Source organism: Astatotilapia calliptera, chromosome 7 (assembly GCF_900246225.1).
Source record: "Astatotilapia calliptera chromosome 7, fAstCal1.2, whole genome shotgun sequence".
NCBI classification, from domain to species: domain Eukaryota; kingdom Metazoa; phylum Chordata; class Actinopteri; order Cichliformes; family Cichlidae; genus Astatotilapia; species Astatotilapia calliptera.
Genome location: NC_039308.1, coordinates 18,591,000 through 18,610,192, shown reverse-complemented (window position 1 = coordinate 18,610,192; position 19,193 = coordinate 18,591,000). Strand labels below are relative to the sequence as shown.

General features: G+C 40.2%; 1 protein-coding gene across 1 annotated transcript; it reads right to left on the bottom strand.

The window, feature by feature from the left end:
* Positions 1-2,237: 2,237 nt before the first annotated feature.
* lman1 (lectin, mannose-binding, 1) lies at positions 2,238-14,143 on the bottom strand. The gene is made up of 13 exons (XM_026173567.1): positions 13,839-14,143; positions 12,655-12,809; positions 10,400-10,507; positions 10,012-10,073; positions 9,606-9,705; positions 9,350-9,473; positions 8,129-8,187; positions 7,790-7,922; positions 7,345-7,532; positions 6,977-7,053; positions 2,652-2,814; positions 2,440-2,564; positions 2,238-2,346 (listed from the first exon to the last, which is right to left on the bottom strand). The coding sequence occupies exons 1-13, from the start codon at positions 14,056-14,058 to the stop codon at positions 2,310-2,312; spliced, it is 1,551 nt and encodes a 516-aa protein (XP_026029352.1). The 5' UTR covers positions 14,059-14,143; the 3' UTR covers positions 2,238-2,309.
* Positions 14,144-19,193: the final 5,050 nt, after the last annotated feature.

The following is a 19,193-nucleotide window of genomic DNA, read 5'->3' as shown; positions in this document are numbered from 1 at the left end:
ACAATCAAACAACATCATAGAGAACTCCTGCACAACATTTAAACCACCTGCCTGATTGTGGAGGCCTCATTCATGTTGGATTCAAAGCAGCTCTCAGCCATAGGAGGATGGATATGAGACCTGTCATGGTGGCCTGTGATGTCTGGCACCAGAGGATCCGTACAGTTCTTTGAGTTGTAGTTTTGAGCCTTGAGTACTCCTCCAGTCTGCGTATCGAGGTATCCTTGGGCAAGATGCTGCACCTGGAGATGAACCTGCATTCATCAGAGTCTGAATATGGAAAATAAAACCACTTGTGTGAATGCGTGTATGATTGGGTGAATGAGACTTGTTCTTTGAATGGAATGCTTTTCTACTCAGTTGCAGCAGAGAAGTGCTTTATAAGTACCAGTACCGGTGACGGGATGTACAATCCTGCTGATATATTTTTTCAAAATATATTGAACACCATAAAGGAAAGAAACAGTATGATAAACAAATAAAGAGAAATTATTGCTATTTAAAAAATAATGGGGTCATAATTACCCCACTTGTAATCACTTTACCTGCTCAGGAAGCAACCACCATCCCATGTTTATAAAGAGTGTTCTGGTAATGAGCTGGATGTTCCCCCTCATGGTGTCCATCATTTTTGAAAGTGCTTTTAATTTGTTGGACCAGAGAACAGTTTCCTTCTTCACCTTTATTTCATCCTGCATGACCTGCCCAGAGATGGGGGGGTTTCTGTAACTATTCACAGTTGTTTTCAGAAGTTGATGGCAAATATGAGGTTTTTTTCTTCTCGGTTTTTACATTTTTTTAAAACCCAGAGAGGTAAATCTGCTCTTTCTTGCCTCCGAAAGAATTGAATCTTTCACTTTTTATACCAAAATATAAAAATTAATACAATTTGTTTTGGTTTGTTTTTACACAATGTTTTGCTTGTTTTCCAGTTTTGCTCTAGTTAACAAAGTCATCTGGTCAGCTGCCATTCTAGTCTCTGTATTGAAACTAGTCAAATAAATATCCAATTTATGGATGGCCATGAAATTGATCCGAGGCCCACAACAACTACATTTTGTGTCAATACATTTTGCACAACTATATCTAGAGTTTACAAAGAATGGTCTGGAAAGGAGAAAATCTGATGAGTCTCAAGTTGTGCTGCAACATTTGGATGGTAGGGTCAGAATTTGGTGTGAACAACAAAAGCATGGATTTGTCACACCTGTTTCATTTTCTTAGTTGATAGGGGTTGCACCTGATGTGGTCTCTTGCTGCTATAGCGGATCTGCTTCAACGTGTTGTGCATTAAGAGATGCCCTTCTGCATACCTATGAAGGGTTCCGGCTGCTGGTGTCAAAGATGTTTTCTTCGCACACTTTGGGCCCCTTAGTCAATGTCATTTAAACACTATAATCTGAGTACTGTATTGTTGCAGACCATGTCCATCCTTTTATGACCACAGTGTACCTATCCCCTGATGAATACTTCCACGAGCACATGATACCATGTCACAAAGTACAGATCATCTTACATTAGTTTATTAAACATGAATGTGAGTTCACTCTACTAAAATGGCCTCTAGACCCCCGATCACAGTCCAATCGAGTCCAGTCGTGGATGTGCAGATGTCTGTTGAATATTTTAAGCATCTTGTTAAATCTGACATTTAGAATTAAGGAAGTTCTGAAGGCAAATGAGGATTCAACCCAGTATTAGCATGGTTAACCTAATAAAGCGTCCAGGAAGTCTTTTGCAATAGGTGGGAAAATTGTGATAATGAGAAATTAACAGAAAACAAATTATTGAGCATAGATGCACCATGTATGAAGTGTGGAACAATAACCAGGCATGGTGCAGTTATTTGTTTACAGTCGTTTATGTAAATTGTTCAGGTAGAGGATATGTCAGATTCTGACTTGTTTGACTCAACTGAAACAGATAAACAGTCCCAGAAATCCAATGTCTGGGTTTACATTATCAATAGTTCTGCCGTATTTTATACAAAATTGCACATTTCAAAACACAGGTTCTGTTTCAGGGAATGGGACTGTGGCAGATTTCTCTCTTTTTAAAAAAAAAGAATCTAAGGATCTGACCAACCAGGAATACTGTAAGTAACATGTTGCATCATGTTGGAAATCCAGAAGTGTTACACTGATCAAATTACAAATCTGCAATGAATTAAAAAAACATCTACAGCAAAACCAATTTTTTAAGTAAAATAACTTACACTGAAAATAATCAAACCCCATCAAAAAAAAAAAAAAAAAAAAGGAAATGGACATTCCCTCATGTATACACTTTGGCTTTATGAAAGTAGGACATCAAAAGAACTTCTTAGCTGCTGCTTCTTGTTGACTTCTGCAAAAGAAATAAAGAAAAGGATGCAAAAAAATTAGAGGAGTGGTTAGATTTCCAGGCAGATGCAACCCAAATTACAACCTGATATCTTACTTGTACATGACGTAGCAGAAGAATAGGACTGACTGGACCACGACAAAGATTGCAAAATGAACAGTGGATAAGCAGGAAGGCATGGGAGGCAACTCGGGACACTTCAGGACCTTGTCAGCTGGATTCTAAACAACACAATGCAGATCAGCGAGTTCAGTCAACACTTTTTTTGTTGTAAAACAGATCAGAAGAGTTCAGACTCCAATCCATACCTGAGCATTACGCTGAACCAGGTGGTCCACGTCCCTTTTGACGGTGTGCAGATGTTCCTTGATGTCGCTGAAATGTTGCATGGTCTCGTATGTCCCCATAGCGGCTTGATTACCCTGATTCTGGACAGAGCCAATCTGTCTCAGCGACTCGTGAAAGGAGCTTCTGCAGAAGGACAGAGACATCATGCTTACTGACTGGACATTAACATTAAAGAAGCCTCAAAAGGACTGAAATAAATCACTGCTGATTGAATTCATGTGGGGAAACATGCTGAACAGTAAACATGCTGTGAGGTGCTGCTTATTTAAAGTCATATAAATTGTCTAAAAATTAATCTTTTAATCCCTATTCACTGGAGGCTACATATTCTCAAACTTTGAAAAAACAGAAAATTGCCATCTGATAAAAGAGGTCATGATTGCTAAATTAATCCCTTATAAAAACATGTTCTTACAACAGATTACAAGTACAGAGGGATAAGAAATGGCTCAGAAACAGGGGGACACCATGTGGATTATGCATCTATGAGAGGGATGGCTAACATGCTGAAGACAAAATTTAAAAATTGTCTGAAAATGTAACAAAGCATCTGATAGCTGGTCCCCATTAATGTGGATGTGCGTGAAATTGAGAGCCTTTCTAACTGTAATTGATCACCCGTGGAAGCATTTTACCGTCTCAATCTTTAAATTGCTCATTTATATCTGGTAGAAACACTCTTCTATAACTCCTGTGCACCACTAACTGAACAGTCAGGGTCAAAAGAACATATGCTGACCAGTTCAGACTGGTTTATCCTGGTCACTTCATCATCTGTCTGGAAGATTTGTGTCAAGCTGCCATTCACCCTTGATTTATCAATGGAAATTAGTACAAATCATTTCTCACATTCACCCCGTCAGATAGCAGAATAAACCAGTCTGAGGTGCTAGTGCTGAGGCCCACCAAGGACTGAATGTGAAATCTGTAAATCTGCATCTTCACTTTCAGATTAATCACTAAAGGAAGACTACATTGAATGCAAAGCATTCCCAGAAGAGAAGAAAGACTTTAAGCCAGGATCACATTTCTCAACAAAATGTAATTTCTAAAAGTTGATTACTTACAGGGAGGAAGCAACTAGTTTCCCCTCTATCATCTTAAACACGTTTAAGGCGATTATGAAGGGGAAAAAAGACAAATGAGCAGAATTCCACTAGTGTAAGCAAGACAGCCCTGAGGGAGATTGTGACAAGAAATCAAAAGGATGGGACACTGTATTTTGCTTGTATATGACAGATGTATTTAAAGACTACTAAGCTGATAAGGGCAGAACGGTGCTAAGAAGGGGCCTTTTCTTGCTCGGCCACATGGTCGAGGTCTGAAACAAGGACGACATACAAACAAAATCTAATTTGTTTCACGGACATGTGGGGGGGGGGAATCTCCCTTGAGGAAGTAAGTGAGCATTTATTAAACCCTACGTCTAATCTTCGTCTACTCCAAGTGACCCATTTATGAGCAAAGAGCCCTCTATGTAGTTTTGGAGCGAGACTAAGTCCTATCATAAACTCTGTGTTTAAGACGGGTCAGGATAAACTGAGCACTTAATCTATAAAGTAATACAGATCAGTTGCTCACATTAGCACATTAGCAGAAGCTGCTGAAGCCTTTTGCCAGCAAACTTATTTACTGTGCCAATCAGCTTACTCCTGTGTAGCACCCTTAATATTCAATTATTACATCTTCCCACTCACTGCAGGATTAAAAAAAAGAAGAAGCAAAAAACAAAAACTGAGAGTGCTTGGGTAGATTTAGCAAACGAGTAACCAAGAGTCGAGTGCCACGGGAATTATGGGTCAACAATATGATAAAGAAAATCATGTATGCAGTCATCTGAGAATGAATGTCCTGTTGGATTTAGGGCATATAAACAGCTTGCTTTTTTGTGATACATGAGAGATTAATGTTACATAAACTACAATCTTTAATATCTTGTCATTCTGATTAAATCTTTATGCAGATGGTGTGTTAAAATTAACACAAGACAAATATGCATTAATAAAAATAAATAAATCCAGTTTCTTTGTTCGTGCAGCTCGATTTTAAAAACGCCCAGATTGAATCAAACTTGTCAATCAAGTTTTCCTGAAAGGAAAATAAATATTTGTGCTAAATGGCTGACAAAAGAGTGAGTAAGACTACGTAGCTGTTTCATAAGTCAGTCATAACGACTCACTCATCAAGCAGCAGACATACACTCAACAAAAATATAAACGCAACACTTTTGTTTTTGCTCCCATTCCCCATGGGATGGACGTAGAGACCTAAAATTCATTCCAGATACACAATATAACCATCCCTCCCAAACAGTGGTCACAAATCAGTCCAAATGTGTGGTAGTGGGCACATCTGCTATATTGAGATAATCCATCCCACCTCACAGGTGTGCCACATCAGGATGCTGATCTGACATCATGAGTAGTGCACAGGTGTACCTCAGACTGCCCACAACAAAAGGCCACCCTGGAATGTGCAGTTTTTTGCGCTATTGGGGGTCTGGGGACCCAGAACCGGTCAGTATCTGGTGTGACCACCATTTGCCTCATGCAGTGCAACACATCGTCGCATGGAGTCTATCAGATTGTCAATTGTGGCCTGTGGAATGTTGGTCCACTCCACTTCAATGGCTGTGCGAGGTTGTTGGATATTCGTGGGAACTGGTACACGCTGTCGTATACGCCGGTCAAGCACATCCCGAACATGCTCAATGGGTGACATGTCCGGTGAGTATGCTGGCCATGCAAGAACTGGGACATTCTCAGCTGCCATCTGCCCTGAACAATGTGAACCATGATTCATCCGTGAAGCGCACACCTCTCCAACGTGCCAGACGCCATCGAATGTGAGCATTTGCCCACACAAGTCTGTTACGGCGACGAGCTGGAGTCAGGTCAAGACCCCGATGAGGACGACGGGCATGCAGTTGAGCGTCCCTGAGACGGTTTCTGACAGTTTGTGCAGAAATTGTTTGGTTGTGCAAACCAATTGTTCCAGCAGCTGTCTGGGTGGCTGGTCTCAGACGATCTTGGAGGTGAACCTGCTGGATGTGGAGGTCCTGGGCTGGTGTGGTTACACGAGGTCTGCGGTTGTGAGGCCGGTTGGATGTGCTGCCATATTCTCTGAAACGCCTGTGGAGACGGCTTATGGTTGAGAAATGAACATTCAATGCACGGGCGACAGATCTGGTTGACATTCCTGCTGTCAGCATGCCAATTGCACGCTCCCTCATTGCTTGTGGCATCTGTGGCATTTTGCTGTGAGACAAAACTGCACAATCCAGGGTGGCCTTTTGTTGTGGGCAGTCTGAGGTACACCTGTGCACTACTCATGATGTCAGATCAGCATCCTGATGTGGCACACCTGTGAGGTGGGATGGATTATCTCAATATAGCAGATGTGCCCACTACCACACATTTGGACTGATTTGTGACCACTGTTTGGGAGGGATGGTTATATTGTGTATCTGGAATGAATTTTAGGTCTCTACGTCCATCCCATGGGGAATGGGAGCAGTAACAAAGGTGTTGCGTTTATATTTTTGTTGAGTGTATTTAAAAATGCTGGCATGCCCACAATGACATAGTCCATAAAGAGCTTATGGTAAACAATACATAAGCAAAGATATGTTATTGACCTAATATAACATTGAACCTACACACCAAATCAGACTCACTTATTCTAAGTAGCAGAATCAATCATTCTCTGCGAAAAATGAAATCTGAGCACAGGTGACTATTTTTATGGTTTTAAAAGAAGCACATTAGAGCTGGATATCAGTGTGCACTTTGAGCTGTAATTGTGGTATGACAGAATTCCTAATCAGCCACCTTTTGGGTTTCTCTGCTTCCTGATCAGCTGTCAAAAAGTCTGTCCAAACGACTGCAACACTATCCCGCTCATGCGGTATTTCTCTATCATGCAACGGATTCATTGCAAATGAGTTTTTTTTATTAGGTAATTGGTATTAGGTATTTGGGCACTCTTGTCTCTGTGCCAAAACCCAGTTTACACTGGCGCAATACATCAGTAAATCTGGGCCTAGAAATCGAGCGTTACCAACTGTGGAGGAAGCCGTTACAGCCGCTGGATTATCAGGACAGCAGACACCTGTGATGTCGCAGCCAGCCTCTCCTAAGATTAAATGTGATGTGATGGATTTAAGCGGCAGGATTTCCCTTGTTTTTCTGGAGTATCACGGATGTGTCTTTATGTTGTTTTTTTGAAAAAACAGCTATTTTTTAAGAATAACTGATTGTCAACAACAAACACTGTTGTTACTTACTTCAACTCGTTCAGGCTTTTGAGAACCTCCTGCTGTGTGGCTACGATGGAGCCCAGCTGCTGACCAGCAGAATCCAGCTAAGAGAGAAATGAAGCACAATGGTCTCAAAGTTCATACTGTTACAGCTGTCATATAAAGGGTTTCCTATGTTTTGATAAGTGCTCAGATGAAAAGTTTAATAAGGTAGGAGTTCATAGAAAGACAGTCCAAAGTCCCGACACACATTTTTAAAATGTAAAAAGAAACAAAAAAACAGAAGACGAAAGAAACATGCTTCTCCATTCGTAACAAAATCTAAAAATCTATCTTGCAGCTTTACAGCGAACACCTTTAGCTTGCGTAAGTTTGCTTCTTGATGACATGCCCACCTGTCCTGACTCAGTGTTTGCCCCCTTTTTGGCGACCTCATCCGTGATGACGGAGACGTATCGACGCTGTTCGTCCAGGATCATAGCGAGCTGCCGGTTGAGCTGTTTGATTTCCAGATGGATCCGGTTCTGGCCTTCAAACACCTGACGAATCTCCCGGTCATTCACACTCTCATACAAATCATCGACTGAAAAAAGAGACTGCAGATTAAAACCTAATTATAGAAAAGAAATTTGTAAACTTTTCATGTAGATTTACAAAAGTAATATTTGGACATATTTGTCTTGAATGTATTCTGATTCATATTTTTCAAATAATTTAACTTTTTTTTTTAGGTAACACGTAACAGATTAATATAGAATATAAATAAAAACAAATGTGTATTTTTCATTCATTGTGTAATTTTACACAACTGTTTGGACCATCATGCTTCAGAAAACTAACTTGGTTCTCCTTGGACGTCCGGGTGCTCCTTCTGAAATTCCTCTTTCTTTTTATCGAGCTCTTGCTGGAAGTTCTGAAATTCCTCCTGGTACTTGTCCTTCTCTTCTTTAGGAATCTCAGATTCAACTGGGGGCTTCAATGGGAAAGACAAAAAACCCCTCTGTGAACTCAATAGAGGCTCTGCTTGGGTGTATAGTGCATATGCACGCACACATGCACGTCCACACACACAGACAGACACGCACACACACACAACTACAGAGTGAGTAAAAGACACAACGGATTGGAAACGTATTAGGAGTTCTAGACAAAAAAAAAAAAAAAAAAAAATGTAGTTACCGGTTGCTGGCCAGGCTCTGTGAGTCTGAATAGCAAGAAGGATAAAACATCGTGGTCATCTGACGGACAAAAGAAAATTTCAATGAGAAAAATCACAAACATCAGAAATAAAATTATTGAATTACCACACTTTAAGACTATAATATAATATCTCAGAAACAACTGCAATAAGGTAATACTATCATGCTATATTAGTAATTAGCAATTACCAATAAGCAGTAAGTCAAATAGTGATACTAGGAACAAGGACTAAAGGTAGCACTAATAGGCAATAATGTTAAGATGGAAACAATTTAACTAGTCAAGACCAGACCAGCAAAACTAGTGATGTCATCATAAGACTGAGGTAATGTTTCAATAATGTTTTAACTACAGAAAATTACTAGACAGTACAAATGAAATTAAGTCTTTAATAGAAGGCAGACCTGAAATATTTCTAGTGCTACTACTGCCACTGCTCATTAATACAAACATCTAATTAGCCAGTTAAATCGCAGCAAGAATTTAGATGTGTAGACATGGTCAAGAGGGCCCGTTTAAGTTCAAACAGAGCATCAGAATGAGGAAAAAAATGTGATTTTTGGCATGGTTGTCGGTCCCACGCAGTCTAATCTGAGTATTTCAGAATCTGCTGATCTGCTGGAATTTTCCAAAAAAAACATCTCTATGTTTTAATGGTCCGAACAAGAGAGAACATCTAGTGAGTTCCAGTTCCAAAAACTGGTGAAATGCCTTGTTAATGTCTGAGGTGAATAGCCAGACTGCTTCAAGTTGATAGGAAGATGACAGTTAACCATTTTTACAACCAAGAAATGCAGAAAAGCATCTCAGAATGCACAAGACATCAAACCTTGAAGCAGATGGGCTACAGCAGCAGAAGACCACACTGCTAAGAAAAGGACTGTACTCAAATGACCTCCACAGTCACTGTTTGGGAAATAGTGGAACAAAAGATTCAAACCGTTTCTGTGCAGCCAACAAATCTGCAGCTGTGGTGTGAAGCTATCACCTCATATGGATGGTTTTGAAGGTAAAAGGAGGAGCTAAGTCAATAAGAGGAAAAATATGCGGCTGATAAAATGTCTGTGAGCGTGGCTCAGTTTAGAAAGTGAGCTAAGAGCGACTGCTGGGTCGAATATGAGTTATTACAGAGAAATCCGTTGCTTACGAAATTTTGATTTTGTAGACAGTAAAGACTTTTAACAGCAAATAGAATAATACCTGCTAAACCACCGGTAGCAGCTGAAATGCCAAAGAAACCGTCAGATGGAATGACCATGTTGTCCACCTTTGTGCAGAACTCGTAGTCCTCTTTGTCCGGAGTGAAACCGTTGTTGATCAAGACCTGAAGAGGAAAAACAGCAAAAACAAAAACACAGCTACATTTTTACTGTCTCAAAAGTGCCATTGTTTTTCTCTTACTTCACATTGTGAATATATACACACTTAATGCTAAAAGGTTCATGTTTTCTCCTACCGTCAGTGTCCTTTTGTAGTATGTTATTTTGGCTCTGACAGGGTAGGGTTTATTGCGGAAGTCTCGTAAACATGTACCGAGGGCCTGCGTGGAGCCATCGCTGCGTGAAAACAAACAAAAAACTATTACTTGCACCTCATAATTATGGTTAAACTTTGAGGAAAACACACTCACGTTTATTAGATAATAACATTCATGCCTGCGTATATACTTTATGGTACAGTAGGCACAGAATTTAAGATTTAAAAAAATGATTTAAAGCTTTCACTCGCCCAAGGGAGATTAGGAAGGAGAGAGGATTATTTACTTTCCAAGCAAATATAATCATATTTCCTAATCTTCTTTAAGTTGGTAAAATTCGAGTTGGTGATGACATCAGAGGAAAGCGCAAGAAATGTTTACTTACTTTTGATGATCATAAACAAGGTTGCCATTGTTTCCCACGACGAGAATAGCTGGGTTATTTTTCTGGAAAGATTCCCAGAAAACAAAGAAAAAAATTAATCCTTTTTGTCATCTAAAGCACAGAAATAGATTTGATGTTTAGGTAATCTTATTTAACTAAGTAAAATTTAAATTTCACATAAACAAAAAGCTCTGGGTTCTTAATTGCTAACATGATTCCTGACTGAGAAATCAAGCTGTTTGTTATAATATAGGCAGAAAGTCTCTCAACCGACTGCTCCCACCACACAATAACAGAAACAAATGTGAATAAAGCTATAGTGCTTTACACTTTACGCTTATTACTCATTAAGGTTTTACCATTATTAAAAACTATAGCTGACACCAACCTTTCCGTCATTGTCAAAAGAATCAAAGAAGACTCCAATTCCGTTCCACTGATCAGCAGCTCCGTACACTGGACCCTCAAGGCCTTGTGTGCTGGTGAACCACACGGCCTGTCAGCCATAAAAATAAGTCAGTAAATAAAAATAAAAAAACAATAAATAGCTCATTTATGTAAAAGAACTTGTTTGGAATCCATGGGATTAGAGCTGAATAAAGAATATCTGATTTAATATTTAAAGGAAATTTGATATATGGGTGATTACATATATACAAACATACACATATATTTGTTTTCTATTGGAAAGCAATTTTTATTTTGATGGTTTGGCAATATTATTTTAAGACAGTGTGATCAGATCAGATCAGAGCCTTTTCTGCGTGCCCAGCTGAGTTGAGTGTCATACATTTATCTGTTCTCTTTTTGATTTCCTCTCTCCTTTTTCTATCTCTGCACTGTCACTATCTAATAAAGATTAAAATGCCACTTACTGACTACACAGTGCACCATTTCTCTACTCCAGTTTCTTGTTAACAACTGACCTAAACGGATACAGTGTAAGTTCATTTCATAAGCTATAGTGTCCTTGTCAGAACACTTTGTTCTCGGAGTGCTGGTTTACTTGCGGTTCCTAGAGTATTTAAAAATAGAAGGAAGCGCACTTATTTAAGATTAGCCTTAAAACCTCTGATAAAGCTTAAAGTTTGTGTCAGATGACGATATGGTGTAACAGGCCAAGGTTACTGGGTCTATTGTGATGCATTGTGTGTTTCTTCTTTATTCACCTCTTTTCACTCTTGACGTGTTTACACACAACTCTGTATTTACTCATTAGTCACTATTAATCTCTGATTGTTGGGGTTTTCTTTCAATCTTTCAATATAAAACATCTTGAGATTATTTGTGATTTGGTGCTATATACATGAAACAGCACCTAACTAAACTGCATGAAATACTGCTACATCATTGACAATATAAAAATCTGCAATTTTACATATTTGTAGCATGCAATTGTGTATTTGGGTGAAGTGCTTCATTTAGGCTCCCCAGAGAAGTTTAACCTCTTACAAGGTTAAACTTGTTTTTATGTTTTAGTTTTTCTGTGAAGCACTTTGTGATTTTTGTCTTGAAAGGTGCTATACAAATAAAATTTTACTTTTATTTTACAAGTAAAATCAATATCTTTATGCTTCACATTACACTTGTTAGGCAGTGTTTGTCATACAACCCTATGGGTATGACACACCTGAAACAGGGTGTGTAGGTGAAACAGGTTTTGAAGCAAGTTTCTTAATATCTACTATTAGATTATCCACAAAAGAAATATTGGCCTGTTGTACAGCAACGGGGAGATTTCTTCCATCCACACAGTCAATACTGGCTATGAGGGAAAAATTATTATTCCTCAACTAGTTATTGGATGTTGATGGTAGTTACAGGGAAAATTATTGCTAAAGTCCCAGTCACACAGACCTATGGACTGGTCAGTGACCCCCTGGCAACCCTTGTTGCTAAGTGAAAATGTGTATTGCACAAGCAGTAAGATAAACCCTCATTGTGACTGCTTTGGTTGCTACCATATTGCTACAGTCTTTGTTTCAATGGAAGTTGCGGTCTTGTCTACAAACACTGCCCAGCTGCTCTCTGAGCAGTAGTGAAACTGTGAAAAGTGGAAATGGAGAAGGTTTGCCTTCAAAGTAAAAGATGTGCCTTTTGAAAAATGCTGGCTGCAGCACTGAGCCAAAACTTTATTTTGAAGGTGAACCTTTTTCATTTCTAATTTGCATTGGACCTTTTGACATTTTACTATCACTCAGCTAGAAGTTAGCAAGTAACTGCAGACAAACGTGAAAAACTACTATTTTGGTGCAGAAGATCTGCAACCAGTTTCCCGAGCAACAGCCATCCACCTCAAGGAGTTACCACCATACGTGGTTGTTAAATGTCCAATATAGAGGAGGGGGTTTAAGCTGAGCTGAGCCAGAAGCAGTGATAATCAGTGTGGGATCACTGAGAGTGTTTTTCCTCAGCCATTCATGTGACTGGTTAAGGTCAGCTAACAAACACACATTTTCTTATCATCTTTGAAAAAAATTGTTTCCTATTGGCTTTAGAAAGATTTCTCTTTATGTTTATGCTCATCATGAGGAAGAGACTGGCACAGGCTAGCTTGGAGTATGCTGGAGTAGACGGTGGAAAATTAAGCTAGACCCTCGCAGCTGCACAATCAGCCCACACTGAGGTTTTTCCCCTTCTTACCAAACCGTCAGCTCCCATTCTTCCTCTTCCAGATACCCTGAATGTCACCTCGGCCTCCCAGTGCTCAAAGTTGACTTTGTTTTTCGTCCAAACAGAACCCCTCTGACTCCTGAGGGATGGCGTAATGCGCACCTGGTCTGCGCTAGGAATGGCATCTAGAACAGAGAGAGGACGCAAAGTGAGTTTACTTACTAATTTATCACAAACTTTCTACTATCACAAATCTGTGGAAAAGAACTCAGTGACACAATAAATGTTGTTTTTTCCCCCACTACTGCTGCAGAGGTGTATTACTGTTATTACACGTCAGCATTATCAAGTTGTACCTACTTGATAAGCTCTTTACTGCCTAGCACCTGATTTGTTTGTACGCTTTTTTCCCCTCTCCAAATGCTACACTGCTTCTACTTTGTACCAGGTCAATAAATAAATAAATAAATAAATGAATAAATATTTTTAGCAGTTTTATATCACAGGAAGTATGGCTTTGGAGCTCTTGTAAGACAAAATGAGCAAAGAAGAGCATCAGCTTGTGCTCTGGGAATGTGTAAAAGGTCATATTTAATATGCATTCAAATGTGACAGTAATCTTTGCAGCTGTTGGGGGACAACAGAAAAAAAGTTTATTCACAATATGTTGGGTGCTCTGTTTTCTCTCTCTTTGCTTCCTGTCAACCTCTACTCACACACTTAATGAAGCCACCAATAAACAGTTCACTGAGGAAATAACCTGCAGAATGCTAATGAAGGTGGTCTTCATGCAGTGTTATTTAGAGAGAATGCAGTGTAAGCTGGTGCAGCTTTCTTGTATCAGCAGGAATACTCACAGTGTGATGCAAGACTCCAAAGGCCTATTTTTGCAAGAGGAAAGTTCAACAATGAGGAGGCCTGTGTCTGCACACTCCCCAGCGCCAGTCAGGAGTTCGAACTTAACTCTGACTTATTCAGCTCTGCACTGATTTGAATGAAAATGAGACTGGGAGTCGAGTGCTAAAATCAAAGCATTTCCTAGTGCACTTGTGAATGAACAAAACAAGCCGCTGTCGCCTCTGAACACCCCAGAGCCGAAACAAACCACAAACAGGACATGGCCTCAGCCGTGCTCGTGCCAGCTGGACAAACGGCTGTCGAAGAGATTTGACGAGCAGCGGTTCAGTGATGCTGACAGCTGGACACAAACTTACTTCCAGTGTGGATCCAGAAAGGGATACCGCCGTCACTCTGAGACAGGTGCGGCCCTTTGAAGCTGTATTTGTACTCAAACCGGCGGTGTGGAGCCTCCTCTGTCGTCGAAGCTCCCACGGCGATGTCGGCCACACTGCTGTGAAATATTAGCGTCGTGACAAAAGTTGTTATCAACAAACGAGCGCCGACAGCCGGGCTCTCCGTTATGGGCACCGCCATGTTTCTGTATCACTGCTGACGTAGCGCTGAGTCCGCGAGCATGACGGGATGCCTGTTGGGCCAACAGGGCGTTTTCTCATTGGACGATGTTTGGGTCCTATTTCGTCCCGCCCCTTCCTCTCTGCGCTATCTCAACACAACCAACAAAAGTAAACGACAACATGAATAATCAACGGCGAATATAATAATAATAATAATAAAAAAAGCCAAATAATCAGACAACAAATAAATAAACGGAAAAAAGTTACAATAAAGCTTCCAGGAACAGAGGCAGTATACCACAGCAGAAATTCAAATGGCCACATCCTTGCTAGTGATAGGCTGGAATTGGCAATTTTTATAAAAAGAGCTGTAATGCAAATTCAATTTAAATTTGACAAAAATGGTGAAATAGCATTTACATGTCAAGGGTGGATTCACTCCGCCAACATGCTTTTGATTAGAATGCCTTTTCATGTGAGATATTTTGACATTTTACCATGCAGTATATTTGTAATAAATAAATAAATAAACAAAACACTGATTCAAGTCACAGAGGCCTATAAACCGACCAGCAACCGTTAGACAAAAATGTGCGTTCACTGGCTGTTTGGTAAGTTGTTGTTGGCAGTTGCTTTGAAATTCATTGCTACAATCTCATTCTGAAGGTCTAGGGAGTGGTCAGAGCTGGTAGCAAGTACCAGTTGCATCTGTTGCAAATAGTTTGCATGGAAGAAACCACAAACTGCCCAGGTGCCACTTTGGGAATGCACAGGCTTTTTATTTTTTCATTTTTATTTATTTTTTATTATTATTTTTTTTAATAGATTAATTCTACTAATGACAGCCCAGGACACTCTTGCAGAAGACTCTCCGAATCTCAAGACTCCGCCTTTCTTGTCAAAAAAGAGGGGTATTTCAATATAACTGATAACGTTGTACTTTAGTAGTAATGTTAACTAAATCGGATCAGCTTATTTATTATTAATACTAACTGTAAGACTAGAAAACTTTATTCTTCTTACATGTTTGGATATTTCACTAAATAAACCTCTACTCACAAACACACAGGTACACACATAGAGAGGCAGAGTCCTGCTGTGTGTAACTGCTGCTGATTGCGGGCAAATAATAAAATCATGTTGCACTGTCTGACCGATGCTTAGGAACTTGACACAATCCACTAAGACTTTGGGGCATAATAGCACATATTTACCCCAGGGCAGCATACTGGGTCAATGTGACCTTAATATGTGCAGTTGTCACTCCATTAGGTCTTGAAGGTGATTATATGTAGAGGATGAACATGATATAAACTATTAAAACATATACCGAGGCCTTGATTTACTTCAAAATTTTCCCCACTTTCCCCCAGTTGCCTCTATGGGTGCTGCACCACTACAAGGGCCCGTTTGGAGCCTTTTTCTTCCTGTGAGTGAGCCACTGAATTATTTGGCTACCTTTGCAAGCAACATGTGAAAAGTTGGTGAAGCAGATGAAAAAAATTCAGATGAGCTAAAGCTTTAATCGTGTTTTTGGAAACAAGGTTAATAGGAGATCAGCTCCTCGAGCAGGTGAAAGACGTGAATATTGTTTTTCAACTCTGTGTCAACACAACAATAAAATCCATTATATGACAGGTATGCACAAGTGTTGCCAAACCAGATCTGTTTTGCATGTCTTTAAATAGCAGAAAACTGTCATGTGGCATGAGGCTGTGGAAAGAAAACTCTATTAGATTGATCTATTATCTACTATAAAATATACTATTAAAATACATCTGTAAAATGCTCTCCCAAACAAAACACACACGAAGGAGAATATATGAGATTGTGAAAATGTCTGGTGCAGGCTCTTACCACTCGTGACATCTTTCCAGTGGATTTGTAAGGGCAGAGAAAATAGAGACATCTGTCCTTTGTCTGAGGAAGTCCTCATTAGAGAGTTAAACCACACTCTTTGTGGGGAAATGCAGGATTTGAATAACAAAGGCGGTGCTAATAGATCCATTTAGAAGTGGACAATAGGAAACCGTGGATTGTTAATGGGTCAGTGAAACTGTGAATAGCCTATTGCATGAGTCAGAACAAATATTTGGCCAGCGAATTATACAATACTGTACTAAATATAATCTTGGAAATGACAGCGAGCCTCTGCCGTTGAGCCACATGAGGTTTGAGGTGGCACTTTTTTGAGGGGCATGTTCTATCCTTGTTTTGACCGCTGGATGTCCTCCTATCATTCTGTGTGTTGTGGAACCAGTGGCCTTAACAGACAAAACAAATACCTGTTGTGTTGTGCATGGGGCCATTTGTTCTTGGGGGATCCGGGCATCTAAAGCATTAAGAGGAAAGGGAGAGTGGCTTGTCAACGGCCTGGTGTGAACGATGGCTTAGTTAAATGAAGCCTGTTGCTTCATGGCGTTTATTCATACCGGAAAAGCACAAAGCAATCCATTATCACGTAGACTAAATATCCGCTGAGGTGACAGCATGCTAAGGAAACGTCCCACCGGGCTCTTACTTTTACCACCATGATGCAAATCGCTTCTCTCCTTTGAGGACCAGGGCACTCACTGTTCTTATGATTTTAATTACGATCCAGTGAGCCTGATGCTGACCCGATGCACAAGAGACACAGAAGCTTTGCTTATCACGCCTAGAAGCTTTGAATGTTTTATGATCATTTAAGCCAATAATGCATAGATTTGATCTGCCGCTGTATTATTCGCAGGCTTGGCTCTGTGCATACAGGCCACACACTCACCCCGGACAATGCAGAAAGGGGCTAAACCTTCATTTCAAATTGCTTTGACACAGTCCAGTGTGGTCTGGGCAGAAGAGAGGGCACTTATTGTCCACTAAGGACTTTGCCACATTCATTTGAGGAGCAGCCCTTTCTCATTATTAACAGACACACTAAACGATGGGGCCCAAACAATACAGAACAGATCCCTTTATGCAGACAAGTGCTCAACGTTTCAGCAGCCACTGTGTGCCCTCCACCACTCCCGCTCCCTTTTTAGATACCTGCACATGAGTGAAAGATGTGGAGGACACAAAAGATATCCTCAACTTTCCTTTTTCTCCCATTCTGTGAAACAGGCCCATTTTAAAGCCTTTATTTGTGCAAAGCCTCTCATTAACTCCGCTCATGCTGCCTCACTCGGTTTGCCATTGCTTAAGTACCGGGTGTTGTAAAAAAGCTACCAATTAGTCACTCATCAGCTCCAATTAGAGGAGACAAAGCCCGAGTAAAGATAACTCAATGAGAGGGAGAGGTGGAAGGGTGAGGGCTCTCAGTATGTGCATGTGTGATTGTGTGTGTTTTTTTGTGTCTACACGCATAAGTGTGTGTTTGCGTACATGTGTTGAAGCCCGGACCGGCACAACATCGTTTTTAATCAGTGGAGAACTTGTGGCCATTCAGTCTGACCCACCACGGCACAGGTCCATTCACTCTCCAGGCCCCTCAACGGGCCCTTTTCTCAGGGCCAAGTGTTGTTGTGCTGGGAAGACAGGCCCCCCAGGAGTCCCAGAAAGAGAGCCATTCAATCCTCTCTACCTGTTTGCAGCACATAAAGCACTTAGACCCTGGCCGATCTCTCATCATTGTCTCCTTCACTCTCAATACTTCCTTAAACTTAGGCCTCAACAAGAGCAAGCCCTTTTATAGAGGGGGGAATAGGGGATGTATGTTAAGGGGGTGCCTTTCGCCTCATTAGAATTGAATTTGCACTGTCTTGTAATTACGCTGAAGGGCAACAATGTATTTTTTTTCTTCCATCATAATCTTTGCTGAATGGAAGATTTTTTGGGGCAGTTAATTTGCTGCCCACACTAATGCATTAATTAATGAATTGGGTAGCACTAATTTTCTTTATGCTGCTCCTCTCTGTTTGTTTCCTCCATCTGTTTCCAACAGTCCTGGGCAGCCGCTACTAATAAAATTACCTCATTAGGGCTTTTTAGCAACACAGTAACTCACTCATCCTTTTTGCTACTAAACATTTTCTTTGGGGTTTGTGTGTGTGTGTGTGTGCATGTTCCCATTTAGTGCTGCATATTTTTTGTGGACAGTTCTAAATAATGAAGGGGGCAAGCAGAGAGATATAATTGGGAACAAGGGGCCACTTCAGCAAATATTTGAAATCCTTTTAAAGGCCTGTCCTTGTACAGTGGTGATTAATTACTTCCAGAAGAGATATTTGAGAAATTTATTGCCAAGATTTCCCCGTGTTTTTGTCTCTTTCTATACGAGAGGAGCCCAGCTTGTTAAAAAGAATCGCCCAGCACTTCAATATCGGTCCCTCTTTAATCAAATGCAAATCATAACATACAGCGTTGTGGGAAAATGGGCTCATTGTGAAACAAATACACAACGTGTTAACAATGATGTAGTGTCTAATGAGGCTGGCATCCAAAATCCAAAACTTCCAACTATCTGAATGGATTTCGGTTTTGATGTTGTCAAAGAATGAACAAATCTGCGTTTGTCTTTTGGGAACGACATAAATGTTTCTAATAGAAAAGATAACGAATGTGAATATGATTTAAATGAGGGGAAAAAAGTTCTTCCAGGAACAAAATGATCACTCTGACGCCTGCAGGTCAATCTTTGAGAGAGAAGAAAAGGTAATGTCACAGAGTCCCAAAATAAACAAGCATGTACACATTACCCATGCTGAGTGAGCATTCCCACACAGCTTTATTCATCACGGTGTTTTGATTGCGTCTGTGTGGATCCCTGTGAACTACACGCCAAAGTCTAATGAGTTCAGTCAGCACTCTGTGCTGTGCATCATTTAATGGGCTGAACTCAAACAGTACACGCAGTACAGGACTGAGAAATTACTGCCATCTAGTGGATTCATAAGGGAATGCTTGATGTAAAAACACAACTAAGTAGTGTATTGTCCTTTTTTCTGGTTATTCTTTATTAAATAAGGAATGGATAATAATGTCATATAAAATCAGGTTAACTCAACCAGGGAGTGAGTGGCACCACATAATGGTAATATTAGGTGGTAATATGTAAGAGTATGCTATCAAAATCGTTCATAGTGTGTGGATGTGGCTGGGATTATTGTGGATAATGGAAAAAAAAAACAAACAAACACCAAATACCATAAAATAAATAAAACAAACAAACAAACA